Source organism: Nicotiana tomentosiformis, chromosome 4 (genome assembly GCF_000390325.3).
Source record: "Nicotiana tomentosiformis chromosome 4, ASM39032v3, whole genome shotgun sequence".
Classification (NCBI taxonomy): Eukaryota; Viridiplantae; Streptophyta; class Magnoliopsida; order Solanales; family Solanaceae; genus Nicotiana; species Nicotiana tomentosiformis.
The window spans coordinates 39,698,407-39,717,014 of NC_090815.1; the positions used below are offsets into that span (position 1 = coordinate 39,698,407).

General features: G+C 39.0%; 2 protein-coding genes across 2 annotated transcripts; both read left to right on the forward strand.

The window, feature by feature from the left end:
• The first annotated feature begins 214 nt into the window (after positions 1-214).
• On the forward strand, positions 215-1,561 carry LOC138909537 (uncharacterized). Its single transcript, XM_070200741.1, has 3 exons — positions 215-281; positions 388-846; positions 1,524-1,561. Exons 1-3 carry the CDS (start codon positions 215-217, stop codon positions 1,559-1,561), a joined length of 564 nt encoding a protein of 187 aa, XP_070056842.1.
• A 2,195-nt stretch (positions 1,562-3,756) lies between these two features.
• Positions 3,757-5,370, forward strand: LOC138909538 (uncharacterized). The gene is made up of 3 exons (XM_070200742.1): positions 3,757-4,012; positions 4,127-4,269; positions 4,966-5,370. The coding sequence occupies exons 1-3, from the start codon at positions 3,757-3,759 to the stop codon at positions 5,368-5,370; spliced, it is 804 nt and encodes a 267-aa protein (XP_070056843.1).
• Positions 5,371-18,608: the final 13,238 nt, after the last annotated feature.

The following is an 18,608-nucleotide window of genomic DNA, read 5'->3' on the forward strand; positions in this document are numbered from 1 at the left end:
AACAGTATCATAATCCCGCACCTCCCCAGAACCTTAAACCACCACCAGTGCAATCCCCTCAACAATATCACCATCATCCAACTCAGTACCTACAAACCACTATATATCACACTCCCTAAAATGCACCATAACCTACTTTCGATCCCCAAAACTCGACCAATGATCAACTGTATACATACCCAAATCGACTGAGAAGGACCTTCTCATTAGAAACATGGCGGAGGAACTCAAGAAACTCACAGAGAGGGTCCAGAGTGTTGAAGGTGGGAAAGGTGTTGAAGGTCTGAATTACAAAGATCTGTGTATACAAACCTCCAAAGTTCGAAATGTTCGATGGCACTGGTGATCCGAAGGTGAATCTAAGAACATATTGCGACAAGCTTGTAGGAGTGGGTAAGAATGAACAAATCCACATGAAAATGTTTATGCAAAGCCTTACAAGAGACTCTTTGTCTTGGTATATCAATCAAAACCCGAAGAAGTGGGAAAATTGGATAAGTATGGCATCAGACTTCATGGATAGATTGAGGTTCAACACAGATAACGCGCTAGACGTTTCCTACATTCAAAACCTCAAGAAGAAATCGACAGAAACCTTCCGCAAGTATGCTACTCGTTGGAGATCAGAGGCCGCAATGGTAAGGCCAGTACTTGAAGAAGAACAAATCAACAAGTTCTTTGTTAGAGCTCAAGATCCGCAGTATTATGAAAGTTTGATGGTCATCGAGAATCACAAGTTCTCGGACATCATCAATCTTGGAGAGAGGATAGAAGAAGGGATCAAGAGTGCGATGGTAACTAATTTCGAGGCGCTGCAGGCCACGAATAAAGATTTGCAATCAGGAGGTATCTCAAAGAATAAAGAAGTGGGTGTTGTGATGGTAGCCCATGGCCCTAAGTCTCCCCTCACATACCAAAAACCTCCATCCACGTATCAATCCTCACCCCCAAAATACCAATACCCTTCCACCACCTACCATACCTATAACACTCAACCTGCATATTACCATTTAGCTCTACCTGCTCACCAAAGAAACCCAAATCCACGTCCAAAACTCGACCGCAGACCTCCTAGATAATATACCCCAATTGGTGAACCTATAGCCCAACTATATGAAAGACTGAAGGCCGCTAGTTACGTCACCCCTATTCTAGACGTTGTTGTGAAAAATCCTTCACAATGGATCAACCCTAACAAAACATGTGCTTATCATTGTGTCACAAAGGGTCATACCATTGAGGAATGCCGCACGTTGAAAGACAAGATTCAGATACTAATCGACACTAAGGTTATACAAGCAAAGAAAGTTCTACCGAACGTCCGCAACAACCCTCTCCCAGATCACATAGGTGAGGGAATGAACATGATTAAAAGTGATAAAGAGTGGGACCAGTAAGGGTCCATTGGACTCATTCGAGAGGGAGACGCTTCTAAAACATCTCCGGTCACCCTCATGCCAGTTGGGTACAAACCCATGCACCATTTGAATTTGAGATAGCTACACCTTTCACTATAATGGTAGCTTCCACACCATCTTACGAGCCTGATGCCGTCCCATAGGATTATGTTGCGGAAGTAAGAAGAAAGGAAAAAGCCAAAATGGAAGAAACAGGCGCCGCGCAAGGTATGACTAGAACTGGCAGAGTTTACACACCTGAGAATCTGGGAGGAACAAGAAAGAAAGATGCACCTAAACCGCCGGTTGTTGAGACTGGAACTGACAATCTTTGGAGGAATATACAAGTAAGAGAATACTCTATTGTTGACCACCTGAACAAGACCCCTGCTCATATATCCATCTTATCATTGCTGCAAAAATCAGACACGCACAAGAATGCTTTGATGAAGGTGTTAAGTGAAGCTTATGTACCCGCCGGCATCACTAATGGAGAGATGGCTAACATGGTCGGACAAGTATTAGAGAGTCACAAAATCACTTTCCACGAAGATGGGTTACGACCAGAATGACTCAGTCACAACAAGGCGTTGCACATCACAGTGCAATTTGAGGATAAGTTCATTGCCAGGGTCCTGATAGATGGAGGTTCGAGCCTGAACATATGCCCACTGACCACTCTGAAAAGATTAGGTAAAGGCCTGCATGAGATACGAATGGGAAGCATGAATGTGAAGGCATTTGACGGATCTCAAAGAGCCACTATCAGGGAAATCAACCTTGGTCTACAGATGGGTCCGACTTGGTTTGATGTTGAGTTCCAAGTGCTAGATATATTTGCTACTTACAACTTATTGTTGGGACGACCATGGAAACATGCAGCTGGGGCGGTGGCTTCTACTCTACACCAGGAAGTGAAGGTCAAATGGAATCATCAGGAGGTAATCATTCATGGAGACAGAAGTAACCTATCTATACCAACCACACCATTCCAGTCACAGCATTGAGTAAGTTGGGTGGGGAAACATATCACCGCATTGAGCGGGTGAATGCAATTGAAAAGGATCAATGGTGGAGAAAGAAGATAGAAAGCATATTGATGTGGACGGGATATGAACCAGGCAAGGGTCTTGGCAAAAAGCTACGAGGGATCACTAAACTCGTACAACCACAGTACCATGGCACGAACTTTGGACTCGAATATGAATACACTATGCAAGAGCATCAGGATTGGATGCCGCCATGGCATTCCGTCAAGCTAACATGATGTGGGGAACCGAAGAAGATGAGGTTTTGGCCTGTATGAGGAAGCTGTTTCTAGATGAAGAAGGCATGGACTGCAGTGCAATTGTTGAGGAGGAGGAGGAGGATCTTACTATTCAAACAATGGAAGAAGGAGTTATTCTCAAGAACTGGACCGTTGTACCATCCCGGGCTTGCCGAGTTCCTGGGTAGCCTGGTAAATTAGAATTACTCATTTTCAAATTGTTTTGAACATTTAAGAAATTTCTAGTAGTTTGTTTTGAAATAATTACTCGAGCTAGTGAGTCATATTTGTTGACATTTTAAAGTTTTATTAATGCATTATTGTTTTTCATATTTATTATTATCTTTCTACATTCTTTTCAGCATAATTATTACATATTCTGATGAACCTATGACTATGACATGTAATGAGATAACGCAACATAAGGATAGTGATTCAGAAGATCCGGAAGATGATGTAATACCGGAGGAAATTGTCAAAGAAGTAGAGAACTTTGAAAACAAACTGAGGTCTAATTTGGGGGAAACTGAGACCGTTAACTTAGGGGATTCTGAAACAGCCAAGAAAACTCGCATAAGCATCCATCTATCACCGATAGAAAAGGAAGAGTATATCAAGTTTCTAAAGGAGCATGCAGACATCTTCGCATGGTCCTACGACGATATGACTGGTTTAAGCACATCCATAGTAGCTCACAAGCTACCCACCAATCCTATGTGTCCGCCGGTAAAATAGAAGCTCAGAAAGTTCAATCTGAGTATGAGTTTGAAGATAAAAGAGGAGGTCACCAAGAAAATCAAAGCCAAGGTTCTCCGAGTGGTCGAATACCCAACCTGGTTAGCCAATATTGTGCCAGTTCCAAAAAAAGATGGGAAAGTTAGAGTATGTGTCAATTACTGAGATCGGAACAGAGCGAGTCCTAAGGATGATTTACCGCTGCCCAACATACACATACCAATTGACAACTGCGCCAAGAATCAATTTCAATACTTTGTCGACTGTTTCGCAGGATACCATCAGATTTGGATGGATAAAGAGGATGCCGAAAAGACCGCCTTTATCACACCATGGGGAAAATGTTGTTATAAAATGATGCCGTTTTGTTTGAAGAATGACGGGGCTACCTACATGAGGGCCATGATGACTATCTTCCACGATATGATACAAAGGGAAATAAAAGTGTACGTGGATGATATTATCATCAAATCTAAAAGGAATTTGGATCACACAGCAGACTTGAAGAGATTTTTCGACCGGCTTCGAAAATACAACTTGAAGTTGAATCCTGCAAAATGTTCCTTCGGAGTCCCTGCTAGAAAGTTGTTAGGTTTCATCGTCAGCCGCCGAGGTATTGAGTTAGACCTATCAAAAATCAAATCTATCTAAGATTTGTCATCGTCAAAGAATAAGAAAGATGCGATGAGTTTTCTAGGGCGCCTCAATTATATCAACCGTTTTATAGCACAATCAATGGTGATATATGAGCCAATCTTCAAAATGCTAAGGAAAAATGATGCAACAAGATGGACTGAAGAATGCCAGAAAGCCTTCGAGAAAATCAAGGAGTATTTATCTAAACCGCCAGTGTTGGTCCCACCAGAACCAGTAAGACCCCTGCTGCTTTATCTGTCTATGTTGGATGGGGCCTTTGGTTGCATTCTAGGACAACATGATGAAACTAGAAGGAAGGAAAAGGCGATATATTATTTGAGCAAGAAGTTCACACCTTACAAAACTCGGTACCCTTTGTTGGAATGTACCTGCTGCGCTTTGACATGGATAGCACAGAAGTTGAGACATTATTTCTATGGGTACACCACATATCTCATATCAAGGATGGATTTGCTAAAATACATCTTTCAGAAACCCATGCCTACGAGTAAGTTAGCAAAGTGGCAAATATTGCTGAGTGAGTTCGACATCGTCTATATAACTCATAAGGCAGTCAAAGGGAAAGCATTTGCGCATCACTTGGTAGAAAATCTCGTAGACGGAGAATACGAACCATTAAAAATATATTTTCCCGACGATGAGGTATCGTTTATAGGAGAAGATATTACCGAGGCATACGACGGTTGGAGGATGTTCTTCGACGGAGCAGAAAACTTCAAAGGATTGGGTATCGGAGATGTCTTAGTGTCAGAAACCGGTCAACACTACTCGATATCCGTAAAACTCGGGTTCCCGTGCACCAACAATATGGCAAAATACGAGGCCTGCATCTTGGGACTCAGACTGGCCGTCAACCTGAACCTTCAGGAGTTGGTGGTAATTAGAGATTCTAATTTATTGGTATATCAGGTACTACGAGAATGGGCTACTAAGAATACCAAAATACTGCCATATATGCATTGTGTACAGGAGCTGATCAAGAGGTTCACAAAGATAGAATTCAAACATGTTCCAAGGATTCAGAATGCGTTCGCAGATGCGTTAGCCACTTTTTCTTCCATGATACAACACCTAGACAAGAATCTCATTGATCCTGTACCAATAGGAATTTATAAGCAGCCAGCTTATTGTGCACATGTTGAAGAAGAGACTGACAGAAATCCGTGGTTCCACGACATCAAGGAGTACTTAGAAAAGGAAGAATATCCAGAACACGCTACACACACTCAGAAGCGCACACTTCGAAGATTGGCCAACCACTTCTTTCAAAGCAGAGGAATTCTATATAGAACTCCCGACTTGGGATTACTGTGATGTGTCTATGCCAAGGAGGCATCTAGATTGCTCGATGAAATACATGCCGAAACTTGTGGACCTCACATGAATGGTTTAGTTTTGGCCAAGAAGATATTAAGAGCAGGGTATTTCTAGATGACTATAGAAACAGACTGCATCAAATATCTTCAAAGGTGTCACCAATGCTAGATACATGCTGATATGATACGAGTGCCGCCCAACGAACTCAATGTAACTAGTTCGCCCTGGCCTTTCTCTGCTTGAGGTATGGATGGCATTGGACCAATTAAACCTGTTGCTTCAAACGAACATATGTTCATTCTGGTGGCTATAGACTACTTCACAAAATGGGTTAAAATCGCATCCTATAAGGCTGTAACTAAGAAGGTCATAGCAGATTTTGTCCAGGATCGCATCGTCTGTCGATTTGGAGTACCTGAATCAATCATCACTGACAATGTCTCTAATATCAACAATGATCTGATGAAAGCCATGTGTAAAACATTCAAGATCAAGCATCGAAAGTCCACAACATACCGACCACAAATGAATGGAGTCGTAGAAGCCGCCAATAAGAACATCAAGAAAATATTGAGGAAAATGGTGGACAACTACAAGCGATGGCATACAAAGCTATCATTTGCTTTACTCGGGTATTGAACCATAGTTTGTACATCAAATGGGGAAACTCCATATCTACTGGTTTACGGTACTGAAGCCGTTATTCCCGCCGAAGTGGAGATCCCTTCCTTAAGAATCATACAGGAAGCTGAGCTCGGCGACGCAGAATGGGCACGGAATCTGTATAAACACTTAGCTCTCATTGATGGAAAAAGAATGAACGCAGTGTGTCACTATCAACTCTACTAGAATATAATGGTAAGAGCTTTCAATAAAAAGGTTAGGCAAGGCAATTTACACCGGGACAATTGGTACTAAAACGGATCTTCCCACATCAGGATGAAGCAAAAGGGAAATTATAACCCAACTAGCAAGGCTCTTACATGGTTCACCGAGTATTAACAGGAGGAGCACTTATACTTGCAGAAATAGATGGGGAGATTTGGCCAAAACCCATCAATTCGGACGCAGTCAAGAGATACTATGTTTAAGACTATGTTTACGCTTTCTATTTGATGTAATTGAACTACACTTGACCTGGTTCCCATTTAAGAGGGGATACATAGGCAGCCCTGTGGGTTTGGTCACATCATAATTAAATCTACATTCCCCCCTATGGTCATAAACTGGGGCATGAACTCGAGTTTGCCCGATCTCATCATGTTTGGAATCCCCAAGGAATGTATCGCCAGAAGTATGCATTTAAACTGGGGCAGAATTTTGAGGAGGGTCCTCAAAATTTCGAGTCAAGGAGGTTGTAATGTCTCAAAAGCGTGTCATAATCATCAATTCAACAAATTATTTGTCGTCATGCATTATCACATATTTCGAACAACTACATTTTTATTAACAATTTATCAAATGCATGTTTTTCGAAAATGTTATTTTTATAGTAACCAGACGTTACCCGGGGTGACTCAAGCAGGACCTCCAGACAAGAGCAAAGGAAAAGCAAGGAATCGAGAGCACGAACCAAACTTTCCCCACGCAAAATTCATGATTTTTCTTTGGATGTAGGAACGTCCGCAAATACATACACACAGCAAGATCAATATTTTCACACCGACAAAAGTCGCCAAACGCAAACACACCAAGATAAGAAATGATTTATCCTCTCGCATTTAGTCATTTATTTTCTCACATAGGGCTAAGCATTGCACTCATTATTGCATAAGGCTAAGCACGGCCTTCCTTTGCATGACACTAAACAGTTTCTCTACTCCTTGCATAGGGCTAAACATTGCCCTTACCTTGCATGAGGCTAAGCACTGCCTTCGCTATTGCATAAGGCTAAGCATTGCCTTTCCTTGCATGAGACTAAGCATTGTCATCATTCCTTCCATGAGGCTAAGCACTGCCTCCACCCAGCATAAGGCTAAGCACTTCCTTTCCTTGCATGAGACTAAGTACTGTCTCCATTCCTTGCATGAGTCTAAGCACTGCCTCCACACTGCATAAGGCTAAGTACTGCCTTTCCTTGCATGAGACTAAGAATTATCTCCATTCCCTACATGAAGCTAAGCACTGCCTCCATACTACATAAGGCTAAGCACTGCCTTTCCATGCAGAGACTAGGCACTGTCTCCATTCCTTGCATGAGGCTAAGCACTGCCTCCACACTGCATAAGGCTAAGCACTATCTTTCCTTGCATGAGGCTAAGCACTGCCTCCATACTACATAAGGCTAAGCAATGCCTCCACACCGCATAAGGCTAAGCATTGCCTTTCTTTACATGAGACTAAGAATTGTCTTTATTCCTCGCATGAGGCTAAGCACTACCTCCATACTACATAATGCTAAGCACTGCCTTTCCATGCATGAGACTAAGCACCACCTCCATTCTCTGAATAAGGCTAAGCACTGCCTCCACAATGCATAAGGCTAATCACTTCCTCACCATTGCATAAGGCTAAGCACTACCTTTCCTTGCAAGAGATTAAGCATTGTCTCCACTTTTTGCATCGGGTTAAAACACTGCCCTCATCACATACGAGACTAAGCCTTGTCTCATCTCGTTCTCACATATGACTGAGCGTCACATGTTTCCTTTATCAAGCAATCGATATTAACACATACTTGCATTTTATGGTCTGAAATATCGCCACATTGTCCGAAGGAGTCATAGTCCAAAGGCACCATCATCATAGACTAAAGACATCATGCCATAGCCTGAGGATCTCTCGAAATTGCATATCATTATTCAAAGGCGTCATAGTCCGGGGGAACCATCATCATGGCCCGAGGACACCATTTCATGGCATGCGAATCCCTTATCATACGCTTCATGGCCCAGGACGTCATGGTCTAAGGACATCATCCTCATCGTCCAAAGACAACTCTCATGGTCCAAAGGAAATTTGCATCATGTTTACATTATACAATAACCCCATATATTCATGTGCATCAAGTTTTAAGTTTTGTAGGTGACTCGGAAGGTAACCGTTCTACAAACAGGAGCAATTCTCGCTCTGGTTTCCGTTCACAACGTTCACATCCTTTGACTATCTTAAACGTAGTCTACAGTCAGCAATTGTTTACTCTTTGTCCCGTAACTGCCAAAATATTTACCTCAAATATTTGCAACATTTAAATTTTCATTCATAGCTCCACCTGAAATTATCCGTCACTTATGACACTGTCCCATCCAAAAGATCCTTTTTCGAAACACACAACTACTCTTATAACAAGTCCATCAGTTTTTTTCGCCGTTGGATCCAGAACTACACACGGCCTGATTCCCGTAACACCGGGAATATGTAGGCAACTCAAGAATCAGGGTTCAACCCCCATTATTTCTGAAAACACATCATTCCTCACTCACTTCAGACAAAATTGGTCATCATTTTCTTTACCCGACAACTCTTTCATCATTTTCGGGTAAAGATGGGCAGTTATTGATACCCAATTTTTTCCTCATATTTTCATAAATGTCATTCCTGCACCATCATCAATTTACAAAGAGTCATACAAGTGTTTTCTATAATCTTGCATAATTTTTAAAGCTTTATAATTGATTTTCTTGCATTTAAATTACTTGAATATTTATTAATTACCCTTTCAAATTATTTTGCGATGACTTAATCATCTAAATTTATTATTTCCACATATAGGTTTCATAATATTTTAACCTCATTTTATATAGTTATATTTGTATTTTTAGGCTATTGACACAATTTTGCAATAATAGCCCATATGCTATGCATAATTATATTTTTTCACATTATTTGTGTCAAATAGCATCTTTATATTTTTATAATGTTAAGCTATTATTTTTTAAACACTTTACTGCATAAGTAATATTTATTATGTGTTAATTATTTTTATAAATTAGTTTTTTGATAACTTGCCCCAGCTTTAAAATGAATTTTAGACCAAAATAGGCGGCACATATACCCTAAAACCCTTGGCCCAATTCCATCAGACCCAGACCTAACGACCATTTAGAAAACCCGGTCGGTACCCGTTTAAATGACCCGCTCCGCTTCTCTTCTAATCCTGGCCGTTGATCTCAAATGATCAACGGCCCACAACCATTCTCCCATTTTAATTACCCGCCCCAACCCTAATCCTACCATTTCACTCTGCCCAGTCGCCCCTAAATGCTCTCCTCTCCTCTCACACTAAACCCTAGCCGCCTCACCCAAATCCTAGCATGTACCCAAGAGAATATGGAGATATTCCATATTTCCTTACCTTTTTCTGTACTCACGGCGTTTCTTTCCCGTTTTCTTAACATTACTCGTTTGGTACTGAGTTATTTATGGAAGCACATCAACAGACGTTCGTTTGACTCCGATTCTATATTATTTCCATGTTCTTGACTTGATACATTCACTACCAGGTTATATGGGTTCGATTTACCAAGATGTTATGCATATATGTTATGCATAATTATATTTTGTTTCACATTATTTGTGCCAAATAGCATCTTTATATTTTTATAATATTAAACTATTATTTTCAAACACTTACTGTATACAAATATTTTATTGTGTGTTAATTACTTTTTATAAATTAATTTTTGATAAATTGTGTGTATTTAAATTATAGCCCAACTTTAAAATGAATTTCAGACCAAAATAGGCAACCTAGATATCCTAAAAACCTTGGCCCAGTTCCCTCAGGCCCAGAACAAACGACCATTTAGCAAACTCGATCGGTACCCATTTAACCGACCCGCCCTGCTTCTCTACTAATCATGGCCGTTGATCTCAAATGATCAACGACCCACAACCATTCTCCCATTTTAATTACCCGCCCCAACCCTAATCCTAACATTTTACTCTGCCCAGCCGCCCCTAAACGCTCTCCGCTCCTTTCATACTAAACCCTAGCCGCATCACACGAATCCTAGCATGTACCTAAGAGAATATGAAGATCTTCCATATTTCCTTTCCTTTTTCTGCACTCACAGCGTTTCTTTCCCGTTTTCTTGACATTACTCGTTTGGTACTGAGTTATTTATGGAAGCTCATCAAGAGACATTCGTTTGACTCCGATTCTGTATTATTTCCATATTCTTGACTTGATACATTCACAACCAGGTTATATGGGTTCGATTTACGAAGATCCTCGGCCAATCTTTTATTTTCATCGAGCTAAGGTATGAAATTTCAATTTTTCTTCTTTACCGGTTCTATTACTGATTGCATGTGATATTCTTTTTTTATTTTGTGATTGATTAATTATTTTTCCTGTTTTCTTGTTCGATTTCCACCACTCTATAACCCCTCCCTAATTTCCCTTTTGGGAGACTTTAATCACCTTAAGAACTACTACTCTCGTACTCCTTCACTCTATATTGTTCTGGACTTTGGCTCTTGGCCGGCTGAAAGCCAAGGCCACCGGAATTTAACTAATTAACCTTTTTTGGTGTGAGCACTGCCCGGAGTTCATCTGAAATCCTTGGGAACTCTGACCCACTAAGACTTTAGGTTCTACTGCTCTTTGTTAATGTTTGGAGTACTGTTGAGATTGTTCTTCTTGTTTATCTATTTATCAATTGGTAACTAGTAAGTTCCTTGGCCTTCGCAATTTCATTCTCTTTCGTTTATGTTCATATTCTATATACTCATGCCACTAAAAATTTTGTGAATCAATATGTTCTTATGCATCTCTGTTTGCAGCCGTATTAGCCCTGAAATTGTTCTGTGACTCTAAACGTTTCTAGCATTTGAACTTGCCTATTACATGTGTTTAATATGAATAATTTTTGGCTCTCTTAAGCTCGTTAATCTAGTGTGTTTGTACCTGAATACTTATATCTGCTGTCTGGCATGAGTTTACTTTCCTACCTTGTTCTAAACTCTTGTGATTAAATCAATTCATGCCCGGAATGTGTTCTAATCCCTATGGAATCATTCATATGTATCTTGTTATCTTCTTTAATGATCATGTAATTTTTTGATGTCATCACTACCTGAATCTCTAAAAATAGCATGCCATATTTTCTGTAATTCCATTGTGTGATCTGCTCGACTCTATGTTGCTAAGTGCTGCCCAGGGATTTTTAGTGTCAATTTCAATGTTCAACATCTCCCTATATATGATCAATTAGCAATAGGATTAATAATTACCTATCCTATTAACTAAAGGTTGATACTTTCATCCATCATAAATCCTAATGTCTGTTTGTCTTGTTAGCTTAAGGTTGACATACTATTTACCTGCTATGAGTTCGTAAAAACTTATGTTGCAGTTAGTGTCATCTTGTTAAATATCATGATCAACTAAGTAGGTTTGCCAAATTATGCAAGGCTTTCCTGTTAGAACTTTCATAGGAAAATTTTATTTCACCTTTTTCATGTGTATGATTCTGCTTGGGCTGTCGTATGCAATTCTTTGAGTTGGTTCTATTTTGAAACAATGTTTGTACTGGTTTGGTGGTACCTTATCTTGCCCTTGTTAATCTTGTTTTTCTGAAATTACTTGCTCGTATGTGTTTTTGGTGCCTGTCAACTTAGCATGGCCCTGTATATTGGTTGAAACTACAGTTCTTTCAGTTGTGAAAATTATGTATTTAAAGTACTCTGATGTGTAGTTCTATTGCTTGCATGGCTAATATGGTATCTATTAGCTTAATTACTGGGATTGTTTGGGCAAGGTATATTGGGCCTGCCTTTAGTATTTTGGGGGTCCGGAGCACACTGTTTGCGCCTGGAATATGGGCATGTCCAAATTTTAAGCCATTTGAAGGCCCAGATGTATCGCTGGGTTATTTTACATTTATGATTAGGCATGTATTTATTTCATTTTGGACATGTAATAATTTGCAATAACGAATAGTGGAGAGATTAATGAAAAGGGTCTGAGGTATTCTAATATTTTTATGAAAGGGTAAAAAACATGCCTATAGGGTCTGTGTGTTATATTTGCTATTTTGTTCAGCATTCCTTGTTTGTTATTCCGTTTGGTATGTTTCACACTAATAGAAATCATGCCTATAGGAATCATACGCACCTCACTTGTACAGTGTTCAAACACGTTAGTCTAAGTACCTACCATGCTCATTTCTATGTTACTACTATACATTTAGACAGCATGCCTATAGGATTATAACATATGCTTTGTTAACCTAGATACCATGTCTATAAGATTTCAAATAATCAATTGGTCAATTACTTCTATTGCTTTAGTGTATCGCCCATCTAGATATTATGACAATAGAATTCTAATATTTAATCGACTATTTCCGTTGTTTTCACTACATTGCCCCACATAGATGATACGTCTACAGGAATAAAGTGTTATAAAATCAAGCCTAATTATTAATTGTTAGAAATTCTGCCTATAGGATGTTATTGCATGCATAACAACATTGGTTGTGAGATCAACGTTGTTAGTACTAGACTCTCAAAGATGTCTCACTACCTAATTATGTAACTGTTAGAAACTATGCCTATAGGACATTAACGTCTGAGGACCGCGCTTATAAAATCAGCATTAGTAATCTGGTAACTCATATCGCTTTATTGTCTCACCAACAATAAGAAATCATGCCTATAGGACTTGCGATGTTTTAACCTGCCTATATATAATACTGGAATCTAGAATCACCTAAAAACCATGCCTATAGGACTTTAAATTTTGATTCTAAAACTATATATTGCCTGAACTGCACGCGTGCATTTGTTGTTTATATATAGAGGCTAACTTGGGCATTTAATTGTGTTTACATGAAGTTCTATCTGTTTTGAATGTTGCCTAGTTTTATAATTTTGAGCAACCTAAGTTGAGTCTAGAACCACCTAATAGTAGGTCCAAAGCCTCCTGGACCATAGGTATGGGACGGGTAGTGCACGCATAGGGTACAATTTAGAATTGAATTAGAGTGCCTTTAAGTAACAACTTCAACAAAGTAATTGGGTAGCATGAGATGATAGTCTGTGCCCGCTGAATAATATGAGCAACCCCTACTTTAAGGGAGTTGCGGAATATTATTTATGTTGCACGGGGTGATCCTTTATGCTAAAAAACTTAGGATCCCCCTTTCTTTATGTACTTGTTATTTACACTTAGTCATTTAACATAGATCAATGTGGTTGTATCCGTGTAGTCATTAAGATTTGTACCGATTCTCAGGTGTTATATTAAGACTCTTCGACTTCTAAATTCCCCTTTATTTATTTGATCACCTAGCCTTATTATATAATCCATATAGTTTAAAGTTCGGCCGGGACCCACAGTTGTGGACCTCGAAGAGTGCGTAACACCTTCTCTTTGAGGTAACTTGAGCCCTTACCCAATCTTTGGTGGCGTTGACTAGTCAAACAGAGTTATTTGTAAATAGGTACCCTAACACTAATCGTTAGGTGGCGACTCTTCTCTTTTAATGACCTTCCTTTAAAAGAGTTGCCACACAACGAAACCCGGTTTCGCAAAAAAAAAGGGCGCGACACCATTCATATAATCTAATGGCTTAAAATTAATATTCCTCAACGAAAATAAATTAAATTCTTTAACAATGAATATGATTCTAAATTATTTATACCGTATCATTATGATAAATCTTAAGGAGTTTCATCATTTGAGCTAGATAACTTTCTTAACTTTACAAGATTTAGTTTTCAATTCAAACTTATAACGAAAATTTAGATGATATTCTTTTTAATTTAAAATATTTATTTCTGACTTTAAATTGAATAATATGTCTTAAAATTATATTCGTTGACAATGTAAATGATGCTAATATAATTTTTACCATATCATTATAATAAATCTTAAGAAGTTCTATCATCCGAGATAACTTCCTTAACCTTCACATATTTAGTTTTCAATTCAAATTTATTGCTTAAATTTGAAGGTATTTTTGTATTTGAAATATTTATTTTTAAATTTATATTAAATATTATTACAACTAATAGTTAACATGTCTTAAAATTGCCAAGTGACTTTTTTCTAGGCTATCACTTAGCTTAATGTGGTGCCTTTTTCTTTGGCATTTAATAATATACAGATTTATAATGTATTGAAATGCGTGATAAAATAGAAAGAGTAGTTCTATTTTTATTAGAAATCTAAATTTTTTTATTAATTAAATGATGATTATTTAAATCGTCACTAAATATTAGGTTTTATTTTATAGATATTTAAATTTAAAAATAATAACCAATAATTAATTATTAATTAATTATGTCATATAGCATTTTTCTAGGCTGTCACTCGGCTTAATGTGGTGTATTTTTCTTTGGCTTTTAATAATACAAGATAGTTCACGTAACGATCCGACCGGTCGTTTTGAGCTCTAGCACGTCGTTCAGCAGTTTGAGGTCTTAAGTAGTTTCACTTCAGGTATTATGACTTGCACGTGTGGTCGTAATTTAATTTCGAGAAGTTCGGGATTGATTTGGAAAGAAAATTCTAATTTCGGAAGCTTTAAGTTGGAAGAATTGGCTAAGATTCGACTGTTGAGTAAACGACCTTAGAATCGGGATTTGAAGGTTCCAATAGGTTCGTATGATAATTTTGAATTTGGGCGTATGTTCGGGTTGAGTATCGGATCACCCGGGAGCATTTCAGCGCTTATTACAGAAGGTTGGCATTTTAAAGGTTTAAGAATTATATAAGTTTAGTTTGAAGTGTATTTTAATGTTATCGATGTCCGTTTGAGGTTCCAAGCCTTGAAATAGCTTTGTTATGTCATTTGTGACTCATATGCGGAATTTGAACTCATTCCGGATTGATTTGATACGTTTTGGCATAGGATATAGAATTTGGAAATTTGAAAATTTATAAGTTTGATTCGAGGCGCGATTCATGATTTGATGTTGTTTGACATTGTTTAAGTCATCGACTAAGTTCGTATTGCATTTTGGGACGTGTTGGTATTTTTTGTTAAGGTCCCGACAGCCTAGGGTGGATTCCGGATGGTTAACGGATTGATTTTTTGGACTTAAGAAATGCTGAAGCTGAGCAGCAGCTGGTGTGATCGCTTTTGCGATGTCTTGGTCGCAGAAGCGAGGTCGAGCTCACAGAAGCGAAATGGGAAGGGACTGGCAGTGGCCACAGGTGCAAAGATTTTCCCGCATCTGCGTGACCGCAGAAGCGGTAGGGAGTCACACAGGCTGGAGGCGCATCTGCGAGGTTTGTGCTGCACTTGCGGGACTGGAGAAGCGGATTCTTGGTCGCAGGTGTGACTCCGGAGAGCGGAGTCTTGTTCGCTGGTGCGAAGGCAGGGGGGCCGAAGGGTGACCACATAAGCAGTATTTTGGCCGCACCTACCCAACCGCAGAAGCGGTCAAGTGGCCGCAAGTGCGAGACGTCGCTAGGCAGTGTGTTCTTTTAAGAACGGAATTTGGCCCATTTTCTTTCCTTTTCACTTTGTTGGGGCGACTTTGGGGAGCTTCAAGGGGAGAGTTTCATCAAGCAATACAAGGTAAGTGATTCTCACCTATTACAAGTTAAATACATGGTTTGTATATGGATTTAAGCATGAATATTAGTAAAAATTTTGAATTTTGGTAAAAAATTTAGAAATTGGCATTTTGAATTTTGACCACGAAATTGGACAAGAAATTAGGAAAAAATCATATATTTGCGTTCGTGGTATTATGGGTAAGGTTTATCTTCAAAAATTTTTGGAATCCACGCACGTGGGCCCGAGGGTTGATTTTATCGACTCTTCGAGCGGAGTTGAGGATTGTTATTAATTGATTAATTATGGGTATTAGAATATATTTTGGTAGGCTTGCACATTGTTTGAATAGTTTTGGATCGACAGGCATTGGTTTGAGGTGTTAGAGAGGCTTTGGAGCTGGTTATGCAACTTTGGAGCGAGGTAAGTCTCCTGTCTAACTCTGTGAGAGGGAAACTACCCCTAGGTGATGTATTCGTTATGTGCTACTTGTTGTGGGGGCTATGTACGCACGAGGTGACGAGAGTCCGTACGTATCTAGATTCATGTTATGTTCGGGTAGACTTAGGTTCCCGCCATGCTATAACTGTAGTATATGAGTTGTCTCTTGCCTGTTACATTCCTTTAATTTACATTACGACTTGAGACTAGACTTGCGTAGAGTGATAGACTTGCTATTGTAGAGATTTAATGGACTTCATGATAAGCCGCAGAGTAATTGTACTCTCCTTACGAAATTCTCACGCGTTATGCGTTCTCATCGAAAAGTTTCCTTAAAATCTATAACTCACACATCTATTCGTGAGTGTGGTCAAGGACCCGTCAAAGCTTCTTATTCTAACTCACATGTACTCATGCTACACTTGCTACAGAGGCGCGGCTATTGCGGAGACTTTACCGTGAGTTGCATTTCATGTTACGATCCGCAACCTACAGAGTCTCCATCAAATAATATGAATCTGCAAAACCCAGTACGTGCAAGATATAATGAATAATTTTCACAAAGCAATGTCATATTGAATAATTGCACCTTGAAATTTATGGGCTTTTATGAAATGCATAACAACAAGATGAATTTTTTGGAAATCACTATTGTTTAGTGGCTATTAACTTCCTATAGCTAGCATATACATAATTACTTTCTATTGTCACGATCTCAATTTCCCTCTGTAGGATGTCGTGATGACACCTTTTCTCTAAGAATAGGTAAGTCTAACAATTTACGGAATAACTTAATATAAAACTGAACTCAGATCTCAACACATGAAATATAAATAGAAAACTGCGATTCAAATAACTACAATACCCAAAACCCAGTAGAAATAAGTCGCAAACTTCTAAGAGAAAATAGTAAGCGTCTCTATACATCAGAGTCTAAAGAGAATAAGGAAAACAACATAATAAGGATAGAGGGGGACTCCAAGGTCTGCGAACGCTAGCAAATATACCTTGAAGTCTCTACGTACAATCCAGCTCACTGGTATCTGGTCTGGTAAGATGAATCTGGATCTGCACAAAAAGATGTGAAGAAGTGTCGTATGAGTACACCACAACGGTACCCAGTAAGTTCCAAGCCTAACCTCGGTAATGTCGTGACGAGGTGAGGTCGAGATAGAAAATATAACAACACAATGAAGTGACTGAGAAATGAACAACGAGAAATTACAGAAAAAGTAACAGCACATCAATAGAGGAAAATAACAGGACGCTCCCGAGGTATCGCCTTATAACCCCAAATGTAAATACACAATAGGGGGATCTCCCGAGGTACCACATCGTAGTCCCAAAAGTAAATATATAATAGGGGGATCTCCCGAGGTACCGCCTCGTAGTCCCAAAAGTAAATATGCAATTCATAAATTATGGAACAACGAATTTACGGCAAGGAATCCTACAGTTAAAGACTGAATACAAGATCACGGAAGCAAGTAGTTCAACTAAGTATGTTGCAAAAATTTTAAGTAAAGGTTATGACACGTAGAAATGCGATACTAGGCTAACATGATAGCTAGAAATGCTAAGGCAACTCAGTTAAGGAATTTAAAAGAAATCTACTCAGCAAGAACCGGAATTTCCATATCTACCCCGTATACATACTCGTCACCTCGCATACACGGCGCTCACATATCACAAATTATTATACTAGTACCAAATCCTAAGGGAGATTTCCCCCACATAAGGTTAGATAAGTCACTTAACTCGAACCAAGCTCATTCAGTCAATAAGAATGCCTTTCCCTCAATTTTCCTACTCCGAACGGCTCGAATCTAGCCAAAACAATTACATACTATAAATATAACTATAAGAAACTAATTTAAATAATGAAACTACGACTTTAGCAAAGAATCAAAAACTCGGCGCAAAAAGTCAACCCGGACCCACGTCTCGAAATAGGGTAAAAGTCACAAAATACGAATACCCATTCGATATCGAGTTCACCTATACTAAAATTACTCAAATCCAATAAAAAATTCCTGATCAAAACTTCAAAATTCGGCCTAAGGATTTTTTTTCACCTTTTTCACAAATTTCTCAACCCAAATCATTAATTAAAAGAAGAATAAATGATATATTAGTGAAAATAAATCAAAAACAAGTCAAGAATCCTTACCCAAATGTTTTCTCTGAAAAACCCTCGAAATTTCGCCTCAATCCGAGCTCTCTAGGTTAAAAAATGAAGAATGAAATTAAAACCTCTGAATTGGCCCTTTTCTTCCCAGCGAAGTCGCACCTGTGAACCCACAGCCGCATCTGCGGCTCCGCACCTGTGGAATTTCCATC

Bases quoted from the DNA above. Each gene is read 5' to 3' on its own strand.
- LOC138909538 (XM_070200742.1), top strand. From the start codon at position 3,757: ATGCCGTTTTGTTTGAAGAATGACGGGGCTACCTACATGAGGGCCATG. The intron at 4,013-4,126 runs GTATTGAGTTAG...ACCGTTTTATAG, and splicing joins TTTCATCGTCAGCCGCCGAG to CACAATCAATGGTGATATAT. The intron at 4,270-4,965 runs GTAAGACCCCTG...TTGGTATATCAG, and splicing joins TGTTGGTCCCACCAGAACCA to GTACTACGAGAATGGGCTAC.
- LOC138909537 (XM_070200741.1), top strand. From the start codon at position 215: ATGGCGGAGGAACTCAAGAAACTCACAGAGAGGGTCCAGAGTGTTGAA. The intron at 282-387 runs GTCTGAATTACA...ACAAGCTTGTAG, and splicing joins AGGTGGGAAAGGTGTTGAAG to GAGTGGGTAAGAATGAACAA. The intron at 847-1,523 runs GTATCTCAAAGA...CTATAATGGTAG, and splicing joins TAAAGATTTGCAATCAGGAG to CTTCCACACCATCTTACGAG.